The 24,741-nt window shown below is 35.4% G+C and overlaps 5 protein-coding genes and 1 non-coding gene across 6 annotated transcripts; 2 read left to right on the top strand and 4 right to left on the bottom strand.

Moving 5' to 3' along the window:
* Window positions 1–5,067: 5,067 nt before the first annotated feature.
* LOC106403225 (tubulin beta-4 chain-like) lies at window positions 5,068–6,775 on the top strand. The gene is made up of 6 exons (XM_048779157.1): window positions 5,068–5,092; window positions 5,142–5,179; window positions 5,337–5,383; window positions 5,495–5,576; window positions 6,122–6,263; window positions 6,342–6,775. The coding sequence occupies exons 1-6, from the start codon at window positions 5,068–5,070 to the stop codon at window positions 6,773–6,775; spliced, it is 768 nt and encodes a 255-aa protein (XP_048635114.1).
* Window positions 6,776–11,148: 4,373 nt separating this feature from the next.
* Window positions 11,149–12,718, bottom strand: LOC106452539 (transcription factor DIVARICATA). The gene is made up of 3 exons (XM_013894689.3): window positions 12,481–12,718; window positions 11,840–12,233; window positions 11,149–11,717 (listed from the first exon to the last, which is right to left on the bottom strand). The coding sequence occupies exons 2-3, from the start codon at window positions 12,229–12,231 to the stop codon at window positions 11,348–11,350; spliced, it is 762 nt and encodes a 253-aa protein (XP_013750143.2). The 5' UTR covers window positions 12,232–12,233; window positions 12,481–12,718; the 3' UTR covers window positions 11,149–11,347.
* Window positions 12,719–13,033: 315 nt separating this feature from the next.
* TRNAR-CCU lies at window positions 13,034–13,106 on the top strand. Its single transcript has one exon. It is a non-coding gene; the product is annotated as a tRNA-Arg (tRNA).
* Window positions 13,107–13,868: 762 nt separating this feature from the next.
* Window positions 13,869–16,566, bottom strand: LOC106345514 (laccase-22). Its single transcript, XM_013784712.3, has 6 exons — window positions 16,410–16,566; window positions 16,180–16,331; window positions 15,847–16,091; window positions 15,442–15,573; window positions 14,424–15,356; window positions 13,869–14,231 (listed from the first exon to the last, which is right to left on the bottom strand). Exons 1-6 carry the CDS (start codon window positions 16,497–16,499, stop codon window positions 14,101–14,103), a joined length of 1,683 nt encoding a protein of 560 aa, XP_013640166.2. The 5' UTR covers window positions 16,500–16,566; the 3' UTR covers window positions 13,869–14,100.
* Window positions 16,567–17,605: 1,039 nt separating this feature from the next.
* On the bottom strand, window positions 17,606–19,963 carry LOC111215750 (probable sugar phosphate/phosphate translocator At3g11320). Its single transcript, XM_022719807.2, has 4 exons — window positions 19,268–19,963; window positions 18,516–18,619; window positions 18,184–18,412; window positions 17,606–18,058 (listed from the first exon to the last, which is right to left on the bottom strand). Exons 1-4 carry the CDS (start codon window positions 19,718–19,720, stop codon window positions 17,912–17,914), a joined length of 933 nt encoding a protein of 310 aa, XP_022575528.1. The 5' UTR covers window positions 19,721–19,963; the 3' UTR covers window positions 17,606–17,911.
* Window positions 19,964–21,218: 1,255 nt separating this feature from the next.
* Window positions 21,219–24,416, bottom strand: LOC111215749 (plant intracellular Ras-group-related LRR protein 9-like). Its single transcript, XM_022719805.2, has 3 exons — window positions 23,600–24,416; window positions 22,178–22,344; window positions 21,219–22,091 (listed from the first exon to the last, which is right to left on the bottom strand). Exons 1-3 carry the CDS (start codon window positions 24,293–24,295, stop codon window positions 21,461–21,463), a joined length of 1,494 nt encoding a protein of 497 aa, XP_022575526.2. The 5' UTR covers window positions 24,296–24,416; the 3' UTR covers window positions 21,219–21,460.
* Between the last annotated feature and the right edge of the window lie 325 nt (window positions 24,417–24,741).

Here is a 24,741-nt window from a genome sequence, read left to right as displayed (position 1 = left end):
TCCAAATCCTACGGTTTTTATAAAATTGTATCCATTCGGTTTATATGGTATATACCAAAACCAAACCATATTGTCTATTTTGGTTCGGTTCAGTTCGGTACGGTTCGGTTTTACCATATTGAACAGCCCTAATTCTATTCAATAATGATAATTATTATATTCATGATTTTAATATTAGATCATTTTATGCCATATATTAAAGCATTGCTTCAAAGTATTTTCGGTAACAAATCAATTTAATTTTTTTTCTCATCACAAAGCACTTCAAAGTATTTGGGTAATTAATCAATTTACATTGTTTTTTCTAGTCACAGAGCACTTCAAAGTTCAAACTGTCTTTTTGGTAACCAAATCAATTTACATGTACACCCAAACCGGGCCAAACAATAAACCAAATTATTTTAAAATAAAATGTTTGCGAGACAAATATAATTGGTTGGTCGCATCCCAAGTATATAACTGGCCAAGTATGACTGGGCTTAGAATACAAAAACCATTATTTGATTTAGCCCATTAAGCTTTGTATATCTAAATAGATATACGAGAGAAGATATTTCGTTTAAAAAGTTTGTTTCTTCACCTCCATAAGGCTAATCCATTTATATGATAGATGATCAAAATTTTATGGAACTGTTTGTTTGTCTATTCAAATACTTGTCAAGATGAATTATTTAAATAGATTTACGTTTGTTTCTTTATTTTTATTTCCATTCAAATGAATTTAATAAACCATTTACTAAAATAGTTTTGTTTTGATTTAATCAAATGCAATTCTCTTAAATAGTTTTTTAGTCTTTGCCACAGAGAAAAATGACAAAATAACCAATTTTTATTTTAAAAATTTTAATTTTAAGTTTTTTTTTTCAAAAAAAAAGAAATTGAAACTTCATCCATAATATCTCACCCCTCAACTCTAAACTCTAGATTAATTAACCTTATGGTATAAATGTATATTTATCGTTTAATAAAAATTATTTTGGTCATTTCCCCTTTTTAAGGGCTATTTTGTGAAAATAAACTAAAAATGCTTCCTAAAAAATTTCTCATTAATCATATCTTATTTTTGTTTCACTATATTAATTATCTAAAATATAATTCTTTTAAAATATGGTTTTAGCGGAAAATATTATTTATGGTTTTTGCGGAAAAATACATATTTTTGATTTAGGTGAGAAATTTAGTTTTGCGATTTTAACGAGAAAAATTAATTTTGTGGGAGTTCGCAGATAAGAAGAAAGTGAAATGTGAATCGGAGTTTAGTGTGTCTATGAAGCAAAAGGTTTATATGGTGGGCCTGCATGGGAGAGTCAGTACGTATAGTCCGAGAGAAGGTATAAACAATGAAAGAACGGAGGTGCTAAGAAAATATGTGAAGTTCTTGTGTGTGGTGAAGAATGTACTCTATGCTTGTTTTGGGTGTAGTGGGTTAATGTGGTTTAACACAAAGCTCAAGGTTTGGACAAGAGTGGTTGATCGTGATGGCAAGGATGGGAAGTTAGAACTGTATTCATCTACTGCTCAAAAAATGGAGGAATACGAGGGAATGAATGATTGCGCTTTTTTGGCCACTACCTAATATTGATCGAACGAAGAATGATCTTATCTGTAAACTGATCGCATTGGATAGGTTAGGAGAAAATATTCGTGGGAGGATTGAGTGGTCTGGTATTGCGGCCACATTGCCGCATAACATTCGTTTGAAGGATTGTTTAGTTGTTGCCGGTTGATGGGCTTATTACATGATTTAACGTGCTATACTATTAAGTCACAAGTTGTTATGTGAAATGCATAAAGAGTGGCACATATGACATATGTTGAACTTTCTGATAGCCCAGACAGAGCAAATTATCATGTCTATTTATCTTTACTAATTTTGTTTATTTGTGTGCATTACTATATACATATATACCTATCTTCGTTAGTTTACTTGTTTTAAACCGTCTGATTCTTATGAACAACAAACACCTCTGACAACATCGGGCTACTGCCCACAAACAAATGCACACGATGTCTTCACCCCTCGTGGCTTTTCGGTGTTTCCATTCGGAACGTTAGTCCGCTGGCGACAGAGGCTCGTAGCAAGGAACACCAATGTCCTTATGCTTCTTCTGGTAAGCGCCTTTGGGTGTAGTGGCTACTGGAAAAGCATGGTGATAAAGTGTAGTATCCGGTAAGCTTCGTAAAATAGATATAAGAGAGAAGAGAGTTCGTTTAAAAAGTTTTCGGCGAAGAAGCAAACTCAAGCTCCGTCGGAGAGAAAACTTAATCAAAAAGTTCAAATTTTGATTGACCAATGATTTATAAGAACAAAAACTTAATCAAAAAGTTCAAATTTTGATTGACCAATGATTTATAAGAACTAAAGAACCTTAATCTACTCTGTGATATTGTCATGAAAATAGAAAAGACAGAGGCTAATTCGAGCTTGGGAGGTTGTAAAGAGGGTTGGGTTAGGAGCAACCGGGTTCGGTCTCGTCCCATCGATCTTGTCTTCTCCCTCTACTATTGTTTCTTCAATAGTAATGATAATTATTTTTTATTTGTTTATTCTCCATTCGGTGTTTCATCTATAGTTTTTTTACAGGGAAATTTGATCTAATAATCAAAGAAAAATTATATTTCACTAAATAACTATATCACTCTTTTTTTTTAATCTTTTTATTCTTATCTCTCTCTACCTTCTTACTATAAATCAGATAGTTTCCTCCAATATTAGTCATTCTTTATATTGTCATAAAAATAGAAAACGAAAAAGAAAATAAGGAAAATTGCATTTTATTGGAAAATAAAGTTTAACTAATGACGCATGCTTCGTGAAAAGGATATGATGATAAGCAAGAAAAGAAATGAAATTAGGAAATCAAGAACGTGCTTTGTTACGCAATATTTGCTTTTAAGCCTACTTTTGAAGGAACATTCTTTTTTCTTGATAAATGTTGTGATTATTTAAATTAAAGTCTACAATTAAACAAACTGTTTGCATACAATTTAATATGCTCATGATTAGGATTAGCCTTAGGTCGCAAAGCTTCTCGATGATTCTCGTACTTATTTAATTGTTTCAATATTCGCCATGATGTTATTATACTCACGCAGTCCCTTTGTGCATATGTCGCTTGGTATAATACACTAATAGCTACATGTAAAAGATGGTTTCTTTCAGTGCGGGTAGTGTGTTCATACTTGGACATACATAAGAAAATACAAATTTCAAAAATAAATCATGCATAAAAAATTCACGATTGTTATATTTAAAAGTTAATATAACAGTTCTTTAAATTTGGTACTATACTTTTGCTATGGAAAAGATCTAACAAATCGTCATTCCAATCTAAATCTATATTTTATTTTTCTCCATGTTGTTCTCAGAGTTATCAGTATCATCGCAAATCTTAGTCATCAAATAGTGGATACACACACACTCACAATATATATCTGTACCAAATAGTGTATACTGTATAGTATATATTAATGCATGTATGACGTAAGAACATTGAACGTTTTAGAGATTGGTATACATCAGTGTTAAGGCATGTAGATCCCATCGAGGCGACCAGATCGAAAGTGACAAAATAACTAAAGGTTGGCAAAAGAAATAAAGCCACAAAGTTGCGAGAGGAAAATAACAACTTTATTTCCTTTCTCTATCCGAAACAGGACTAGCAAATTGCAATGCCATATCACAATTGATGATCAAAATTCATCTAATATAGACGAAAAATATTTACATGAATTCGACTTATTTAATGTGAATGATGATAAATCATTAGCTTGATTAAGTTTAGTCATTGTTATATATAATCGGCTAGCTAGCTAAATCTAAACCCTAGACTAATTTCCGAGATATGGAACAATGTGTATTTTGTCACTTACAACATTCATAATAATTTGTTGGGGAATTGCCACTAATACCACTTTCCTAATACCACTTTTCAACTTTACACTTTTCAATTTTACCATTAAAATTTTAATGGCTAAAGTACCATTATACCCTTATTTAATCAAACATACACCTATTTTCTTTCTCCCAGGATTCAAACAGTTCCCAAATTGAATGACGAGATTCACGACTCCGAGGAGATTCTACGATTATGATGATTTCTCCGGCGAGATTCGACGACTCCGGCGAGATTTGAAGACGCTGACGTCCGACGAGATTTGGCGAAGACTACAAGCTCAAACGAACAAAACATGACGAATGCGTAACAAAGGTGAGAGGATAATAATATATGGTGATTTTCGTCTCTTTCTGTAGTTTAATCTTTGATTTCTCAAAATCGATCAATTTCTGAGAAGGAAGACGAAGTCTTTCTCATAAAGTTTTCAAATCTCAAATTTATAAAACTTTATAAATTTATCGATCAAGAACATAGTGCTTATGAATGAAGACGACTAACCACCATCAAGTTTTTTCGATTGTGTTTATGAATTCCATGGAAGCTCCACTGTTTCAATCTCCTTCTTACTTTCTCGATTCAACTTAGTTTTACAATCTATACCAAAATTCCGTAAAAGCAATCACTAAAGCTTTTGGATATCGTTTTTGGTTTCGGCTTAGAGTAATCAGAAGAATGCTGAAAGAACCCTCCTTTATCCACTTGTAAGTCTAAATGAGACATATAAGCTTGTTTGGTAGTTGTCTCAGTGTGAGATGCTTTTATCTTTGGGTTGCTTATGAATTCTTAGTTTAGTATGTGTCTCTTGCTTCAGTTTATCCATTGATATTCCTTGTTAATTTGGAAAAGTTTGTTAATTTGGTGAATATCTTGTAGTTTCAGGGCTAACTGCAACTCGATATGTGTATATTTTATGTTATACAGAAGTTTATACTACTTTTCTACTAGTTTAGCTAATAGAATGTTTTCATTGGGTAATTATGCATTTTATGTACTTGTGCTGTGGGTATATATATGCTTTGGTTCCGCCGTTCCAGTCTTTAGTAGTCATATACTTTGGTTTTCAAAGCAGGAGCAATCCGTTTCTTTTGCTCTAACATTTTAATTATCAGGTGTGGCAATGTCAACTGGGCTAAGCGTTTAAAATGTAATGTCTGCAACACCAATAAACATGGTCAGAATGAATGTGGTGTGCGGTATGACTCAATGTCAATGACAACTTTCATTTGTATTGTTCTTTAACAGTATTCGAGCTGAGGATTGGTATTATAGATGCTTTTGCGGTGAATTTAGGATACATTTATAAGATTTTTGTTCGATAATGGTAGTCTTCGTGTCAGCTTATTCATCTTTAAACATGGCCTCGTAGATAACTGGAAAAGGGGAAACAATATTATCTTCTGAAATTTGACCGAATGCTTTCTTTGGTAATATGTTCAGTATGACAAAGCTCCTAATGCATCAAAATGTGCTTTCTCACTTGAAATGTTTTGGCCAAATTAGTTTTGCATTAAGAAACGTTATGTTTCAGCCTGATAGGCTGTTGTTCACTGTTCTCTTGAAAGACCTGTGCTTATTCATTTATTTTCTCCATATAGGGGAGGTCGTGGTGGTGGCTACAAGGAATTGGATGAACAAGAATTAGAGGAAACAAAGAGACGAAGGAGTGAGGCTGAAGAAGTAATAGCATATGCTTCTAATGCAGAGTTCTTTGTTACTTCTTTTGTTGCATTTAGTTCTTTTATAAATGTTTATAAATCATTTTTGAGTTCCTTGTACTCATTTTGCCTAGCATTCCTCAAAGACTTCCCAAGTTCACACATTTATATGTTTTTTATAGACATATGCGATCCACTTTTGTTTGAAAACTTCTTTATAAAAACTTATAAATAGTCCAGTTGTACTTTTAACAATATCCTAAAATTCAGATTTATAAGGAATTATAGTTCTGTAAAAATGTAGTGTTCACTATCCGAAAATCTTAATCTTAACCAGAACTATTCAAATAACAAGTTAAGCCTTATTTGTTTTTTTGGATAACAGAAAGAAGCAAATCCTAAAATTAATTGAACTCTTGTTTAAATACTTCTTTATAAAGATTTATAAATCGTCGAGTTGTACTTTTAACAATATCTTGAAATCTAGATTTATATTTATAAAGGTGTAAAAAAATATTTGGAACAAATTTAATTTTTAGTAAATAACTCTTGTTTCCTTCTCCTAAGGTCTCTGACACTGTTGTTGAGCCATATAATGCAACGCTCTCTGTGCATCAGCTCGTTGAAAACGCTGACGAGTGTATTGTTCTCGACAATGAGGCTCTCTACGACATCTGCTTCCATACCCTCAAGCTTTCTGACCCCTCCTGTGAGTAAAAGACTCTGTATATATTAACCTTAATGTAACATTTGGGTCTTGACTTGTTTGTTTTGTGTGATTTGCTAGTTGGTGATCTGAACCATCTCATCTTGGCTACAATGAGTGGTGTTACATGCTGTCTTTGTTTCCCTGGTCAACTCAACTCCGACCATAGGAAGCTCGCTGTGAACCTGATCCCTTTCCCAAGGCTCCACTTCTTCATGGTGGGTTTTGTTCTGTTGACATCGAGAGGATCACAGCAATACAGTGCCTTCAGTGTCCCTGAGCTGACCCAGCAGATGTGGGATGCGAAGAACATGATGTGCGCTGCTGACCCTCGTCACGGACGATACTTAACTGCATCCACTGTGTTCCGTGGAAAGCTGAGCACTAAGGAGGTTGATGAGCAGATGATGAACATCCAGAACAAGAACTCATCCTACTTTGTGGAATGGATCCCGAACAACGTCAAGTCCAGCGTCTGTGACATTGCAACATTAACTCTTATAATATTTTTATAAACTCTTATATACAGATTTATAAGCCTCTATAAAATTTTATAAGACTTCATAACATAATTACCTTTTGAAATTCTACAAATCCTCATAAATGATTTTATAAACCCTTATAAATAATTTTAAACATTCTTATAAATGATTTATAGACCCTTATAAAAAGTTTCTATATATTCATATAAATGATTTTTAAGACCTTATAAATGAAATTACCTTTTTAAATATTTATAAATGATTTTATAAAACCTTATAAATATTTGGTATATTCTTATAAGTGATTTTATAAAGGTTTATAAATCATTTATAGGAATATATATAAACTATTGATAAAGGTTTATAAATGATTTCTAAATTTTCATAAATGATTTATAAACATTTATAAATTATTTATTATCTTTATAAAGCCTTATAAGGATTTTATTATGATGATATAATTTGATATGGTTTCTCTGCCTTTTCTTTATAAAACAATTATATCATTTCTCAGATTTTCTTAGCAAACAGAGGTACATCATTAACATCATCTACAATCAACTAAAGATTATATATATAGACTCGGTAAGGTTCAATCATGATTCATGAGCAAATCTACACTCAAGAACGATTCAACATCCAGAAATATTCTATAATTCACCACAAAACAGCCACAAAGATCGTCTGATCCACATCTAAAGCCGCCTCCGGAGACTTCTCCAACACTCCCCATTCTTCTTGGAGACACTCGCTCTTATTCTTAGCTAAGAACGCAACGATATACAGCAAACTCAATATCCCCACGAACCTCTGCTGCCTCATCTTGCTGTTTTCCACCACATGAGAAATATATATGAACTATTGATAAAGGTTTATAAATGATTTCTAAATCTTCATAAATTATTCATAAATATTTATTAATTATTTATAATCCTTATAAAGCCTTATAAACTGATTTTATAAACTCTTATAAATGAATTATACTTTAATAATATATTTAAAAAACTTTATAGACTGATTTTATAAAGTCTTATTAATTGTTTTATAAACCATTATAAATAATCTTTTATTTATTATAATAATTTACAAACATTTATATTAGAATTATAGACACTTGCTTTATGAATATTTTACTACTAAATGTTTGTAAAGATTTATAAACTCTTGAAAAAGATTTATTAACTCTTATAAATTGTGGTATGAAGATTATTAAACTCTTATAATATTTTTATAAACCCTTATATACAGATTCATAAACTTTTATAAATATATTTACAAAACCTTATAAATGATTTATAAGTTCTTATAAATAGTTTTATAAACCCTTATAAGAGGTTTCTAACATGCAAGATAATATAGATTAGCTAGAACCCAAGCTGCAGCAAGACTACCTTCCTTTCCCTTGTATCAGAACTTTGCAATTGATCAACCTTCTCAGTGGGAAGATAAGGGCCAGTTTCATCCATCCTTGGACCAACAGAGCCTCTCTCACGTTTGTCTAACAGATGCTGGAGAAGGAGGAACATGCGAGTGGTTCCTGTTTGCATTCCGAGGAGCTTTGTTTTCCTTCATTGTTTCGTTTGCAAATGAACATCCCGCATAGAACTTATCCGAAAGACCATCTTCTGGATCTTTAGATTCCACTTCTGCTAACATCTCAACGGCTCTGTCGTAAGACTTCGTGAACGGTTCATCTCCGAACTCAATCTCTGCAGAAGAATCTCTCACAGCATCAATCAGAGATTTAGCTTCTGGGATTCGACCCATACGCATCAAGCAGATGGCCAGGTTGCACTGTTTGTTTTTGTCTGGCTCCAAACACAAAGCTCTCCTATTCATAGATACATAAGTGCATATAAGGAAAAGACTCGCAAGGGCAAACACAAACTAACAAGAACCAAACCTTGTAAGCATTGAGTTGTACTATCAACAATATCTTAAAACCCACATTTATATGAGGTTATAATTTTTTAAAATACAATGTTCACTATCCGAAAATATTTCTCCTAACCAGAACTATTCAAATGACAAGTCTAAATCAACCTTATTTGTTTTTTGAATAACAGAGGAACGAAAATCCTAAAATTACTTGAACCCAGATTTATAAAGGTTTATAATTTTTTGAAAACTCAATGTTCACTATCAAAACTCTTTCTCTTAGATCGACCTTTATAAACCAACCTTCGTTGATTTTTTTTTATAACAGAAAGAACAAATCCAAAATATTACTTGAATCGAACAAAACAAATACACAAATTAAAAACATACCAGTGTGAATCGTGGAGAGGAGCCAACATCTTTGAAGTTTTGAATCGTGATTCTCGTAATTGCTTATCGCTAGATGCGTGAGAGAGAGTGACGATGGAACTCAACGGAGACGACGATGGATCTCGTCGGAGATGACGACATATCTCAACGGAGAGAGAAGAACGATCTCCACAGGGAGAGAGACGATGGATCTTGGAAAGAGAGACGGCGGATCTGACGGAGAGAGAGACGGTGGATCCGACGGAGAGAGAGACGGTGAATCCGAAAGGAGAGAGAAGAAGGATCACGACGGTGGAGAAGAAAGAGACGATAGATTGAAGTGAAGATAAGGTTAGTTTAGTCTTTTACCAATTAATGAATGTGTTATTTATGAAAATGTCCTTTGAGTGGTGGTATAAGTGAAAAGTGGTATGATGTAAAGTGTATAAGTAAAATTTCCCCTAATTTGTTTTAGATACTATAGAATAACCATTTAAAGAAAAAAGAACTCGAAGTATTAATAACTCAACTTTCATGATAAATCTTTTAGCTATTATACAGCATGAATTAGTATACTTTTATTTTTTTTAGTTATGTTGATCCCTTAAATTATCAACTTTGAAGGTGAATCCTGATAATTTCTAAATGATTATCCAACATTCAAATCATCTTATAGGCAGTTTCCATTTTAGAAAACAAAATTAAAATATGGGTCATATATTATCATGCAGTCAGTGCATATCACTATGCTTTATCGTTATTCATATATGATTGCATATATATTTTTAAAAAAATTGTTTCAAGTTGCATAATTAATTATGTGACGAGGACTCTTAGTAGTATTTTGGAGTTGAGACTCGCATGAAATTCATGCCAGAAAAGGAGACACGCATAAGAATATATAATTGAATAAAACAAGTTGTTTTATAGTATTTTGTACATATTTTGTTGAAAAGACAATATATTTTCACTATTTAACAAAAATAGAAAAAGAAAGTAGACTTTCATGTCGACAAAAAAGAAGTAGACTTTCATACCGCTGTTCTGTTTTTGCTACTTCTGCTAGGATTCTTGATTGTCTAACCTCTGCCTCTTCTGCTGAGATAGTCTGTTGTTTTGACTGAAAGATTAGTATGATATTTTGTTTGTCTTTGTTTTTGTTAATCGGTTTGTAGTTTGCTTCCCATGTTTAGTGTCTTCAAATCTGTATTTTTCTTTGATCTTCATGGTTTATTAATGAAATTTACAGATGAAAAAAAATCCATACTACTGTTCGTAATCTGAACGATAGATTTGCTGAATATGGTCAGCAACTTAGTTATTTGGGAATATCTTTCTTTTTATTCTCTTGGTGATTTGATTGGGACAATAAATATTTTGGAAACAGCATAAATTAAAATTTATTTATTTGTTTTCTTTGTCGAAGGTCTAATAGTGACACATTTATTTACAAAGTTCAAAAAAAAATCAGAGGTTTTTCAAGTGATTTCTTAGTTCCTTTATATTTTTTCCTTTAATTTTACAAAGAGATAATTTCTGCAATGATGTGATGAAAATATAATTTTACTAAGTTTACAGAGGTTAAGTACTAAGTATTTTATTTCTTAAAATAGCTTTCAAACTACTAAGCATGGTAAATATTTTCTTAGAACAGCATAGTAAATAAATCATTTTATTAAGCGTATGCTTAAAGTACACAACAATATATTTTCTAATAATATTGTAACCTATTTTTGTATCCAAATGACACCATTTTATTTAACTCTAAATATATATGTGGGGAGGCAAAGGGGTTGGTGTAATAGATGAGAAGAATGAGATTCTTTGGTCAGAAGTGGAAAGCAGACTCAGCCTCTATTGTATACTCAAATCAATTGTTTATACCTTCCACCTACACTCACTCAACATTTCTATTTCCCCATATTAATTTGTAAATTTAAGTATTAAATAATATTCGGGTGAATCCGTGATCTTGTTACTAAAACTATAGAATTTCTCTCATACAAATCTAAACAAAAACATTAAACTTTGAACAAATCTCTCATTTATGTGTGGTGCTGGATCTTCCTAGTCTTGATATCTTTGCATTTAGCTTCATAAAATAAGTTGTGGTTAAATGTTATCATAACCCACGTCCTTTTAACAACACTATATTAATGTAGTAGAAAACATTGAGATTATAATTTTTAATATAGATTTCGTAAACACAAACAAACACACACTGACGCACATACAACTTCACATTGATGTATAGAAAACAAGATTGTGACACAACAACATATATAAACTTGAGTTTTTCATTAAAGTTTTACAACGCAACTTCATTAGAACTTTTGAGTTTGGTGATTATATCTTACTTTACGCTCCGGCACTAAATGCATTTACTCCAGCAAAGTTAAAGGCATCATCAAAGGGAGCTGATGATGGAGAGAAAAGATTCGGACTCATACACATTAGTCCCTCGGCATTATCCTTTTCGATAAACACTAAATCAGGGAGGATATCTCTATGATCAGAAAAGGAACGGTTGAGATTGGCATTTAGAAGATTGCCGGTTGTGATGTCATGGATGCTTGGCCGGCGCTTATCCTTGGCTCCTGAGAGTTGTCTCTGGTAATACTTTTGGGCATGGCTTGCCACTTGCGTTGGGGTCTTAGACACGACGAAGTTTCTCGATATGTTTCTCCAATCTCCTTTCCCGTACTTGAGAAGCCCGAGCAAAAATCTCCTGAAGAGAACAAGAAACAGCAATGTAAGCCCTAAAAACAGGGGAATGACTTGTGTAACAAGAAACATAGGAGGAGTGACTTGCGTGAAAAGAAACCAATATAGGGCAAAGATTTTCTTAACCTGTGTTCTTCCTCTGTCCAAGGGACTCCTTTCTTTCGATCGTGATCAGATCCTCTGGCTCCATTAGGTCGCTTTCGATACGTGTCTTGTGCTAACCCTAAGGGAGAAGGGTAACCAGGAATGGGGACGCGTCCTTCTTCAATATCGAAAACGTCTTCTTCGAGCTTACTGTATTGCTTCATAACATCAAAAACAGTCTTTCCAGGGATCATGGAAGCAATCTTGAACCAGCGATCGGGGGAGTCTTCAGGGTAGATGGCAAGGGCTCGTTCAAACATCTTGTTCTCTTCTTTAGTCCAGATGCTGCTCGGGCTTTGTAAGCTCATCATATCTTGACCAACAAACCGGTGATCAGAGATAGGCACGTGAGAGAGTGGATTCAGAGTCTCCATAGCTAAGCAAAAAAAAGAAAGAAAAAGTTTAAACTACAAAAACATCTCAAAAAAGTCCATTTCTGTGTGTGTGTGTGTGTGTGAACGACTGATGAATGATTTGTGGTATGTCTTAGGAAAATATGGAAGCTTATATATATATATATATATAGGACTAGTTTAATGATAAATTATATTAGGAATCAAAGTGAGAAAAAATGACAAAAGGGAAGGTAAAATCAAGAACCATATACTGAAGGAATCAAGAACCTGATTTGGGTGAGAGATTTCAAGCATATAAAACCGACCCCCCGAATCTGGAAGAGACTTAGAGCTTTGAAGAATCTATGAGAATCTGCAAAAGTAGGTCGTCTAAGGAAGACAAAAGACAGCAAAGCCACCAGATGAGAATAATGAGAAGTTGAAGCTGTGATGATGAGAAGAGTCGGAGTGTCAGACTCACAAACTGAAGACTCAATTATAAAGGACAAGGAGGAAGAGTATTATAGAAAGAGTCACTATTAATTTGGAGGCACTTAGGAGAAAAAGGATAGGCTCTTTTGTTTTTTGTTTTAATAAGTGAAATTTGGCATATTCTGAATGGAGAAAAAGTAATTGGTTACCACTCGGATTCTTGCGGTTCATTAGAAAAGATTTATTGATTTGTTTAAATGATTTTAGTAATAAAATAGTCGGAATAACACGACAAATTTATTCTATCGTCACTATTTCTTCTGGTGGTCACACGGGTTGACTATGTAATTGACAAATTTATTAAGTACTTTATATAATATTTTACATAGTTAATGGTGTAAGCATACAAGCGCCTGTAGCTCAGTGCATAGAGCGTCTGTTTCCTAAGCAGAAGGCCGTAGGTTCGACCCCTACCTGGCGCGTATTATACATTTTTTTTTTGTTTATGGGCATTGTTCAGTGTAATAACCATTCGGTTCTGCGGATATGAGATAAATCTTTTTTATATCCAATAAATCTTTCGGTCCGGTGTCGGTTTGGTTTAAGATCGGTTTTAGATATTCATTTAATATTTGAATCTAATATATTTTTAAAATAAATTAGTTAATATGTTAATCCAAGTGATTTACTGGTTACACTATTACATTTTTGTCAATTTAACCAGAAGTGTTAATTTTATACGTATTTTAATATAAAAATATAGTATATATTTATAATATAAATAATACATAAAAGATAATATGATCTGGTGGTAACAATATCCTCACTATTTATGTTTGAGTGGGGTTGATGATATTTTAACTTATATCAAAAAGTTGAGACTTGTTTTTGGATATTGAGTGCCAGTTCGGTTATTTGAGAGTTTCAGACATTCCGATTCAGTTTTTCGGTTCTAATTTTTTTTTCCCAGGACTATTTAGTGTATCTATGTCGGCCGAGATATTTTTACAAATTCAATAGTTAAAGCTCCCACCATCTCTCCATTTAAAGTAATTTTTACTTGTTTGATGTTTAGAAAAGTTACAGATTGCTTTCCCTAAACAGAAAAATCCAATGAACTCCACCACCTATTGTTATTATTACAGGTCTACCATACCAAAATTTAATCTAAACAAAATATTATATCGCTTTACAGCTGAATCGACATTGCATAGCATGATAAACATATATGGTTACTGGTTATCTAAGTAGAAGTCTTGTAATTTCATTTATGTTTCAATCATAAATTACTTTTTTGTACAAACTTAACAAGAACAAAGAGAAAGAACAAAGAGAAACAAAGACCTGAGAAACATAGAGAAAGAAAATAGGCAAAAGACCTGAGAAAGTCTTCTAACTTTTCAGGCTATTGAATCTTTCTTGATTGCACAAGTAACAAAACAATTCTCAAAGCTCAACATATGAAGAAGATCTCTTTTAGCATTTGGGAAGATCACTTGGAGGCGGTGGAAGTTTTTCATTAGAATCTTTGCCGTCTTCCACTAGAAACGCCATCTTAAGTCCCCAAGAAGTATGCACTTCCAAGTGACAATGGAAGAACCAAACACCTAACCCACATTCAAAATTAGTTTGAAATCACTTAAAACAATATACATATGTTAAATTTGAGATTATCATGGACGTTTAAATTAATTGGTGATGGATTGATCCTAATATTTTATATTTTAATTTATTATTTATTATTTATTATTTCTCCAACTACGACTGATGTAGTAACAATATACTTCAAGATTTGTTACCTGGATTGTCTGCTATAAACCGAATGGCTGTCCATCCAGCAGTAGGGACACTAACAGTGTTCCTCTCGACCGGATCAACGAGGTTAAACTTCTTAGGATCCATCAACGGATCAAAGTTCCCCAATCCCTTACCAACCACAAAGAAGTTTGATCCATGCAGATGCGTAGGATGGCTCTCCGGTGCTATAACACTTGTCCCTTGGATAACAATCTGTACCGTTGCGTTAAACTCAAGTCTATATACTTGCGTTCCGTTCTTTGTCTGAAGATTACTCAACGGTATACTATTATTACCGCCGGTGTAGTCAAACGGCGTCAAGGGTCTCCCCGGAAAATCATCGGTGAAAACGCCTTGGCTTTTGTTGAAATAATGTGCTTGAAGCAAAGCCATCGTTGGCATCACAAAGGTAACGTTGTTGATGTCGGCAATGGTCTTGGTTCCGTTAATGCACGTGGCACACGGGTTTACGCCAACTCCTATAGCGAAGAACAGCGAGTGGTCGATCTTTAAAGGAACGTTGGTCGGATACTTGAGCGAGTTTAGGCTTCTTAGAGAGTCTGAGAAGTTTTGAGCGATGCTTGTAGCGTTTATTGGAGGAGTCTTGGACATAGTCAAGGAGTCTGTTGTTGTTGTGTTTTTGTAACGCAAAAAGGCGGTTGCGGTTGCGTTATCAACGGGGACAACGGTGTCCATGAAGGGAGAAATGGTCATTAAGAAGTTTCCTGTGGGATGGTTAGCGGTCAAGACTGCGTTTGCTGTTTGGCCTGGACCTAAGAAAAGCGTTTCGGTATTATACGGTTTAGTGTAAGATGCGTCTACTTCAACCACGGTTAAGTTGTGTTGTGCGATCTTGAAGAAGAGCTCGTCGTTAACTGCAGCGTTTATGATCCTTAAGAGGTAACTCTTCCCGGTTTCAACGTGTATTGTGTATCCTGCGATCATAGACAAACAAACCTAAAATAACCAAACCGGATTAAACCAAATAGCATAATGTTCAGCCTAGTACATACTACATACCATGAGAGTTGTTGCAACCGGTGATTGGACCGGTTAGTCCGTTAATGGTGTGAGCGTCTGAGAGATTTGGTGGTAAACCGGATTGTGTTGATTGCTTAATCACATCTTCAACATCTGACTTCCACCATTCACCTGAAATATTCATCTCATAAAATAAAAAGTTGATTGAAAACAACAAAAAAAAGTGAAAATAAATTCTATTTTATAAAAAATATTAGATGAATTTTATATTGTTATGATTTAGATATAAATAAACAATATACTATGAAAATTATATTTTTTCTTAAAAAATGTTTATGACATTTATAAAAATATTAAATAATAGGTAAATATTTTAATTTTTTTATAAGGTACCAAAATCTCATGCTCTGCTAGCTAGTAACTAACTAGCTATATAAAGCTAACCGAAAACGATGACTTTATCGGTATGAGGCCGAGGAAACGGGTAAGGTACACCGCGTTTTGGAAGAATGACTATAGCACCGTGGACCGTAGCTCTAAGCCACGAGATATGAGCATGCCATAGAAGAGTTCCTCGTTGTCCCGTGAGCGTGAAATTGTATATAAAATTTCCTCCTGGTTGGACCGGACATTGCGTTATATAGGCCGGACCATCGGACCATCCTGTCCTTAACTGTTTCACACCATGCCTGGAAAAAAAAATGGAGAGATATGTCAAAGATTTGTTTAAACAACTTGAATACATGGAGTCACTCACTCTTTTTGAGTTGTACCTACCAGTGGATAGTGACGTTGTAGCTGACGTTGTTGGTCAGGTTAACGATCACATTATCATCTTCTCTTGCGTATAGAGTTGGTCCAGGGAACTTGCCATTAATGGTAACTATTGGTTTGGTTGAACAGAGCTTGGTCATGTTCTTCATCACTACCTGTCTCATAAAGGAGAAGATTAAACTAGTTGTGGATTACTTGTTCTCCAAGAAGACTAGCAAATGTGTAATACTTACATTGAACTTGTAGTGACGAATGTTTGCCTCAGCCAAATATAGCAAAGAGAGAAACACAAGAAGAAAAATTCTAGCACAAGAATAAGTCATTTCTCTCTCTCTCAGTCTTTGCTTGGAACTGAAGTTGTGACGACGAATCTATGAGTCTATAAATAAAGGCTGTGTGTGTAGTCATTTTCTAGGTTTCATTATTGAGTTTTTTTAACTTTAAAATTACATAAAGAAGAGAACGCTACATAGAAGATAGGATAATAACACTTTGAAGTTAACTTCTCATCTGCAAACTCAAGTTAAGAGAGTAGAGCTACAACAATTCACAAGTAGCTTTCCATGGTGGAACTAGAGACAAAGCATACCCTTATAATATTTCCAACTGTCATTAAATCTCTCTTCGCTTAGATTAGAATCCACCTACCTACTATGGAAGATTCTTGTCAACTTCATTTTAATCACTCAGATTTTCAAAAACTAATAAATAGAAAGAAAAAAACATGAATAATTAAATAATTCAAACTGTTGTAAAGAGATATCTTGCTCTAGGTTACTCCCAACATATTTTAGTTGTCCCAGTCTTCATCACTAGCACCGAGAGTGTTTCACTCAGAATCCCATTTCATACAGCACACTGAACAAGCCTACGCCATATTTTCCATTGTTTCAACATTGCCTCCCAATGATTCTTGAGCTGCATCTTGTTAAAACCTCGCTCTACTCTGCTGTTGAAGAGGCTCCAATATCTTTGGCTAACTCCACGAATACTCTGCGGTGTTCAGGTTCCCATGCAGCTTTCACATTCATAACTTATTTCTATATATAGTATTTAGACAAGAAAACTAATAAGTTTAGTGATTGTTTGGTTTTCTGTGATATTAATATCCTTTTAGCCACCTGAATAAACTACAACTATACATGCATTGATGCACATATACACAATATGCCTTTTATCATTGTGTGGCTGGACCATTATAGTCAGTATGCTCTTGTTCTCTGGAAAAGACTGAAGTGTAATTGGTTTGGCAAGACAAAACATTGTTGCAGAAGAATAACACCTAGTCTTGTCTGGTGTCACTTGTCTTGAATAATCTTGATCAACATATATAAGGCCAATTCTATTATATGTTTGAAATGGAAACGCTGACTTGAGATATGCACAATCCAGTGAAACTACAGAACATAAAGTCGGATTCACAGACAGGTGAAAGAAAAAGCCTTTTGTCTTTTCCATTAATTAATCAGTGTTTGTAAATTGTTGATATCACAAAACTAGATTGTAAAAGAATCGACAAAAAAATAAGGAAAGCTAAATCCAAGTTACTCTCGGAACAACAACCTACGACAAAAGCTGCAGAAAACACAAAAGAAAAAGAGCAAAGAAAGGGAAAAAAATATCACGTATTTGTCATCAAGTCCTCTAAATGATTGCTTGTTGGAACTCTGATCCTTTGATGCTTGGTCCCAAGATGCTGTGTTAAGGTTTCTTGTTCACAGTAAAAAGAAACTTCTCATTTGCTTCGTTTCTTGGCTTCACTGTAGAGGATAACTCCGCAGACAGTGAGCGAGTAACCCAACATTCCAGTCACTGAGACAGGGTTCTTGAATATTAGGATCGAAACCACCACCGCTACTGCACCTTTGGCGTTTCCTAGCACCTGTCATAGAGTAATTCATTAACTCACTTATTAGCTGATAACATGTGGTCACGCACAGAATGGCTTCATATGATAGAAATGATGCCAATTTAGACAAATGTATAGAAGAGATGTATTGTTGTTACCTGCAGAGTCAAAGCGCTGGTGTGTTTGGTGACTAAGAAATTGGTCAAGTTCACGAAATAAGCGAGAGCAGAATTGAAAAGCAGATACCAAACGATTCTAAAATCGTCTCTGGCAAGTGCGATTGTGATGCCAACAACGTTCTTCTCCATGATAAGGGTAGCAGGAAGAAGGAACACAACAGCTATGGGAGCCATGTAAAGCAGGAGATTCATGGAGTTCAGCTTCTCCCTTCAATACAAAATTTCAGTAAGAAACTTTCAACACCACTCTTACCAAAATACAGACTCATCAAAGACGATAAATCTTCATCAAAGATGATATTATCTCTTACCCTTCTGAAGATAGCAAAATCCCTTGAAGAACTGATTTAAGCGCTCTCGCAGCTGTAGCTGCAATGCACATAATGAACCCAAACAGGTGGAAACTTGGCTCACCCTGACCAATACATCAAAAACGAGAAAAGAAATAAGACAGAGAGTCAACTCAATCCAGATACGAAGCTCAAAAGTGAAACCAAACAGATGCCAAGGGTAAGCATACGCTGCACACAAACAAGAAAAGCTTCTCTTCTAAATAAAACTTTTGCACATCATATAAAATTCATAGTGAAGTCATTGAGTAAGAGTAATAACAGAACTCAGCAATCCCAAAAGTTCCCTAAGATGAAAAGTTCCCTAAGATAATCTATCAACATCCAAATATGAATTAAATCAATCAGATTCAAGCTCGTAACACTCTATTGCACTTCAACTTCACAATCTCCACCTCCCTAAAGCTACACACTTTCATCACCTACCCAAGACAAAACCCTTGATTTCAACATATGCTATGATTCACATCAGAAACCATCTCAACTTTAGGGAGATAATAATCCCAAATATAAATTTGAGTATATTCGAGCTTAGATCAGTCCCAAAAGTTCCCTAAGATGAAATATGAATGAAACCAATCAGATTCAAGCTTGTAATCCTCTCTACTCCTATAGCACTTCAAAACAGTAAAGCTACAAACTTTCATCACCCAAAAAAAAAAAAAAAATCAAAAAGATCACATTTTTAATTTATTTCGAAAGTAAAAAATTACCCCACTGGCAATGACAACACCGGTAACGACAGGGACGAGCGTGACATAAGTCAACCAAGCCTCCCTCTTCATCGTTATCAAATACGCAAACACCGCCGTGAAAAACGGCGTCGTGGCACCAATCGCCTGGTTAAACGAAACCGGAAGGAACCGGAGGGAGATGTTCCCGAACACCACCGACACGCAGAACACGAGGCTCAGCGCCGCGATCTTGAGGAACTGAACGCGGGATCGGACCGTCTGCATAGGGACCATCTTCATCCACGCGATGGCCACGTAGCTGAGGAGCGAGCACGCCGTCATGTGGCACATCGTGAGGAAGATCGGGTACTTGAACCCGTAGTTGCTCAGCAGGTACTTGTTCAGGAGCAGCACCCCGATGTTCGACGAGTACCACGACGCCACGAGCCCGATTGTGAAGAACCGGCCGTTCCCCGCCGCCGCCATCTTCATCTGATTGAAATCGACCGAATCTGATCGAATCGATTGTTGATTAGGTCGATTGGAGAAGAAGCAGAGAGATTTTTTGTATTGGTTAAATCTTCTTCTTCGTCTTCGTCGGGTCTCTCTGTTTGGAGTTTCATGAGAGTTTTAATGTATATTTTTATAAGCTTTTCTCTCACTGGATACCAGTTTCTGTAAGTATTTAATTCTTCAATAAATGCATTCATAAATTAAAAGGAATTGTTTATTGATTACTCGAATAATAATCAAAGTGGTCATGGATCATATGTGTATGAACCAAGGAAAGGAACGTCTTTGACTTTTTACTAGTTTCTCCATTATATATCAAATAAAATATAATTCAGATATATCTCGATTGATCCGGTCGGCCTAAAAAAAACGCAATTAGTGATATAGAATGAATTAGTTAGACATGAATTTAGAATACTTTCTGTGTTAGAAGTTAGACCGATCATCTGTTACGATCTAATATGTAAACTATTTGGACCGAAACTCAAACTCAGACTAATCAAAATAGTGTTAATATATTAATTCATGACTTTTTTTTTGTCCATTATATATCAAATAAAATATAATTCAGATATATCCCAGTCGATCTGGTTGGCCCCGAAAAAAACGCAATTAGTGATATAGAATGAATTAGCTACCGCACTGTGTGACCTTGATCTAATATGTAAACTATTTGGACCGAATCTGAGTTTGACTGACCAAGTAACGTTAATATATAATTCATGACTTTTTTTTTTGCTAAAATTTGCTGCATAATTCATGACACTTTGAGTTTACTATAGTGACAAATTGATGTAATATGTAACTATGATACCTGCTCAGTTTTCTAATAGAAATGTAGGTTGATTTTCAAGAGTTGGCAAGTTTTGTAAACTCACTAAACTGTATGGTTAACAAAGCACTAAAAGGATTTAAATAGTTAATAGACAATGCAGAGCAAAGTATATATTAGTTCCAGATAAGTAGTTGAAATGTCAATTGTTCGGTTCTCACAATAATATATAACCTATTCAGATATTCGTTTATAGTAAAATAAGAGTATTTTTTTGGTAATATTATACGACTTTGTGGTGACACACCAATAAGACACCATCTTGTCTATGAAAACGTGTTTTAGGGGTCATCAAGTGGAATATCATCCGTTTATGCCACGCACTAGGCACGACCTTTTTGTCTATTGACTTGAAGAAACGCGCTCAATCTTATTACCCACCGACGATAAACTGAAACCACTAAGTCGGTGAAATTAATGTTCAGTTTAGTGCTGTTGTGCCCCCATTATATCAGACCAAAGAGGTATAGCATCAGTAGAGAATCACCATTGCCATGTCTCTGGAAAGATCAACGGATCCAAGACGCGTTCATCAAAATAAGTAGAGTGCTTCATGTTTCTCATATATTAGATTAGAGTCATTACATTTTTAACTTTGATTTTTTACATAAGGAAACCAATCAAAAGAAAGCTCAAACACAGAACTCAGTTAAACTCCTTTGAGCTTTTATTAACCCACAAAACATAAGCAAATTCCGTGAAGGTTTGATTTTAAAGTATGAACCTAAAGTTAAATGACAGGGCATGACCTATCAGAAAGAATCAAAATGGTAAACAAGTAAAGAGTCCTTCATTATATACTCTAATGAGAGAGAGAACCAGCTGAAAGGAGCAGCACCACCATCTCTTTGGAAACAAAGAGTTATTCGAAGTCAAAAGCCACACATTCATAGCTTCTGCTCAAGGTAAGAGTCTCGAGGAGAACCCGATCCCAGATACTCTGAAACATCTGTGACATATGTTTTCAGCTTGGACGTGGTTCTGGTGAGCCACCCGGCGTTTGCCTGCTCCATCTCCTCCTCCATTTTCCTCTTCTCCTCTTCTTCAAACATACTTATCCTTCTCTTTCCCATATACATCTTCACCACTTCTGCACCTTCCTTCACCACTTCCTCCGGTGGGACCACGAGCGGGTTCTGGCTCACATTCAGTTTCGTCAGGCTTTCTAGTGAGCCGAAAGTGTCAGGGAGGGCGTGGATCTGGTTGTTGCTCAAGTCGAGCTCTTGGAGATTTATGAGGTCCCCGAATGAAATAGGGAGCTCAATGAGATCACTGAAGTTACTGCTTAGGTTTAAGTACTCGAGGTTTGCGAGCAAACAGAAAGAATCAGGAAGGCCTTGAAGCTCGTTGAAGTGGGCGTCGAGGTACGTTAGGGATATCATTTCGCCTATACTGCTCGGGAAGGATCGGATCTTGTTGTATTGGATCATGAGCTTCTCTAGGTTCACTAGCTCGGACCCGATGTTGGTTGGTAAGTAGGTGAGACGGTTGAAGCTCACGTCCAAGATAACCAACGACCTGAGAGTTTGATGTAAGAAGTAGTTAAAGTGGATTTAAAAAAAAAAAATGAAAACTTGACAAAGTGAGAGTTATGTATTACGTACCCACAACGGCAGATGGAATCAGGCAAGACGGTGAGCTTGTTAGTAGAGACATTCAGAATTTTCAACTTGGAGAGTAGACCGATAGAGTCTGGTAATGTCTCCAGAATATTCCCAGAGACATTTAACTCAACAAGATCATGCAGTCCCGCTATTGAATCAGGAATAGCCTGTTGGACAGTGGTAAGACAAGTAAACACACAGAAACTGAGCTTTTGGAAAACTCATTATGTATCACTAACAAAGTCAAGAAAACTAATGTAGCTTGAGCTATAGATTATAACTCAGAACAATCAAAGAAAACATATTTATATAGTTAACAGGATTCGTTTGCAAAACGTGAATAATTAACCCATTAGGCCATACCTGAAGCATAACTTATTGAACAATATCAATGACGGCAGAACCAAAACAAGCAAATGGGTAGAATCTCTTTAAAACTACACCAGACTACTAGACATCATTTCTTCCAAAATCTCAGAACGCAAAACAAAAACAAAAACAAAAACACATATGCCGGAATCTCTTGAATTCCACATCATACTATACTAGACATCATTGATACAACATGTATTTGCATCACAACAGAAGAAGGCATTGTTCGCAGCTCAATAAAGTAAGGGCAGAATCAAGTGCAAGTATTAATAATGTGATCACTCGTTATATTTTACTAAAAGGATTGCCCATCAGCCATTGAACAATGCTATCCCAATAAATTAACCTTTACGCTACACTAAAGATTACCAAACTCCCAAACCCCTATTGGCTATTAAAACCCAAGTTAACTTCTTCGCCATCCAGAAAAACCAAGAACAGATTCAAGACTTACCCTTTAGGCAAAAATGTAGCAGATTATGAATGACAAAAGAATAAGACACTGTTCTTCACTCAATAGAGTAAGGCCAGAATCAAATGCACCTAGTAATCTTGTGATCTCTCTTATTATATGTTAAACTTACGCAACTCAAAAGATTACCCATTCAAGACTTAACACCCATGTAGCAGATTATGAATAACATAAGAATAAGGCATTGTTCGTTACACAATAGAGTAAGGCCACAGAGTAAAAACGCACCTAGTAATCTTGTTATCTCTCACTATATCTTTTACTCTTACACTACACTTAAGATTACTATATTCCCAAACCGTATAGGATCTTAAACCAAAGTTTTCATCTTTCAACATCCAGAGAAGCCAAGAACAGAGTCAAGACTTACCCTTTACGCAACTAGTAGTCTTGTGATCTCTCTTATTATATTCTACACTTACGCAACTCAAAAGATTACCAATTTCCCTAACCCTATAGGATCTTTAACCAAAGTTGCATACTTTAACATCCACAGAAGCCAAGAACAGAGTCAAGACTTACACTTTACGCAACAATGTAGCAGATTGTGATTACAGAAAGGAACAAAAAAAGGTAACCTGGAGCTGATTGTTGGAGAGATCAAGAACAAGCAACCCTTGGATCCTCCCAAACGCTTCAGGTAACAACCTCAGCTTCCTCCCAGACAAATCCACACGCTCCACCCTATTATCCAACGCCTGCTGCAGTATCCCCACAACCTCCTCATTAACCTCCACCGCCGCCGCAACGCCCTCCTCACCCCCCACCACCTCAGCTTCATAAATCCTCACCAGCCTCTCCTCCGCTTCCTTCAACAGCTTCTCATACGAATCATGAACCTCGTCCAGTTTCAAAATCGACTCACACACAGTCTTATCCTTCCCCATCTCTTCCCTCTTCTTCTCATCCTCATCCTCGTCCTTCCCCTCGTTGATCGCGATGTCGTTAAGCGATTCGGATAGAATCCCCTCGATCTCCGAGAGCTTGGCGCGCGCCTTGTCCACGGACTCGTGATCGGGCCTGGGCCCGAGGGTGCGGAGGATGGATCGGGTCTGGGCCACGTCGGAGATGGCTTTGGTCATGGAGGCGAGGACGGAGGGGTGCGCCAAGTGAGGCATCTGGGTGACGATCTCGATCGGCTGCTCGACATCGAAGGCGGGAGCGGAGGAGGAGGAGGAGGAAGGGGAAGATGATTTGGTGGCGGTGAAGGAAGGGAGACGAGACAGGACGTAGGAGAGGACGGGGAACTTGTTGGGGTTGGGATCTGCCGCCATTGTTGTGGTGATGATTGGATCTGAATCGAGGAATGAATGATGAAGATGATGTTTGCTTGGGTCTCACGCTATCTTGGTGTTTGCTTGCCTCTTATCTCTCTGCTGGTATCTGGTGCCGAGTCGCCACGTGTAAGCGAATGTTGCTGACTGGATGATGTCGTTATTATCAGTATATATTGAGAAATTATCGTATTTCAGAAGTGAAAACAAAAGGTGAAAGGAAGCATTTATCAAAAAAATAATTATCTATTCTGAAAAAACATAGAGAAGAAAATTTAAAATACATTTGGAAAATAAAAATAGTGAAAAATAATGTATTATTAGAAGATTACAATTTAAAATTAGCAATCTTTTTAGTCTTAAATCATATTCTCTTTATATATTTAATGTTACTTCAAAATGTAAAATACTAAATTTTATTCAGTATATCTCATTTATATTAAAAG

The sequence above is a fragment of the Brassica napus genome, chromosome A5 (assembly GCF_020379485.1).
Source record: "Brassica napus cultivar Da-Ae chromosome A5, Da-Ae, whole genome shotgun sequence".
Taxonomy (NCBI): domain Eukaryota; kingdom Viridiplantae; phylum Streptophyta; class Magnoliopsida; order Brassicales; family Brassicaceae; genus Brassica; species Brassica napus.
The sequence above is the reverse complement of the archived record's forward strand: the minus strand, read 5'-3'. Positions and strand labels throughout refer to the sequence as shown.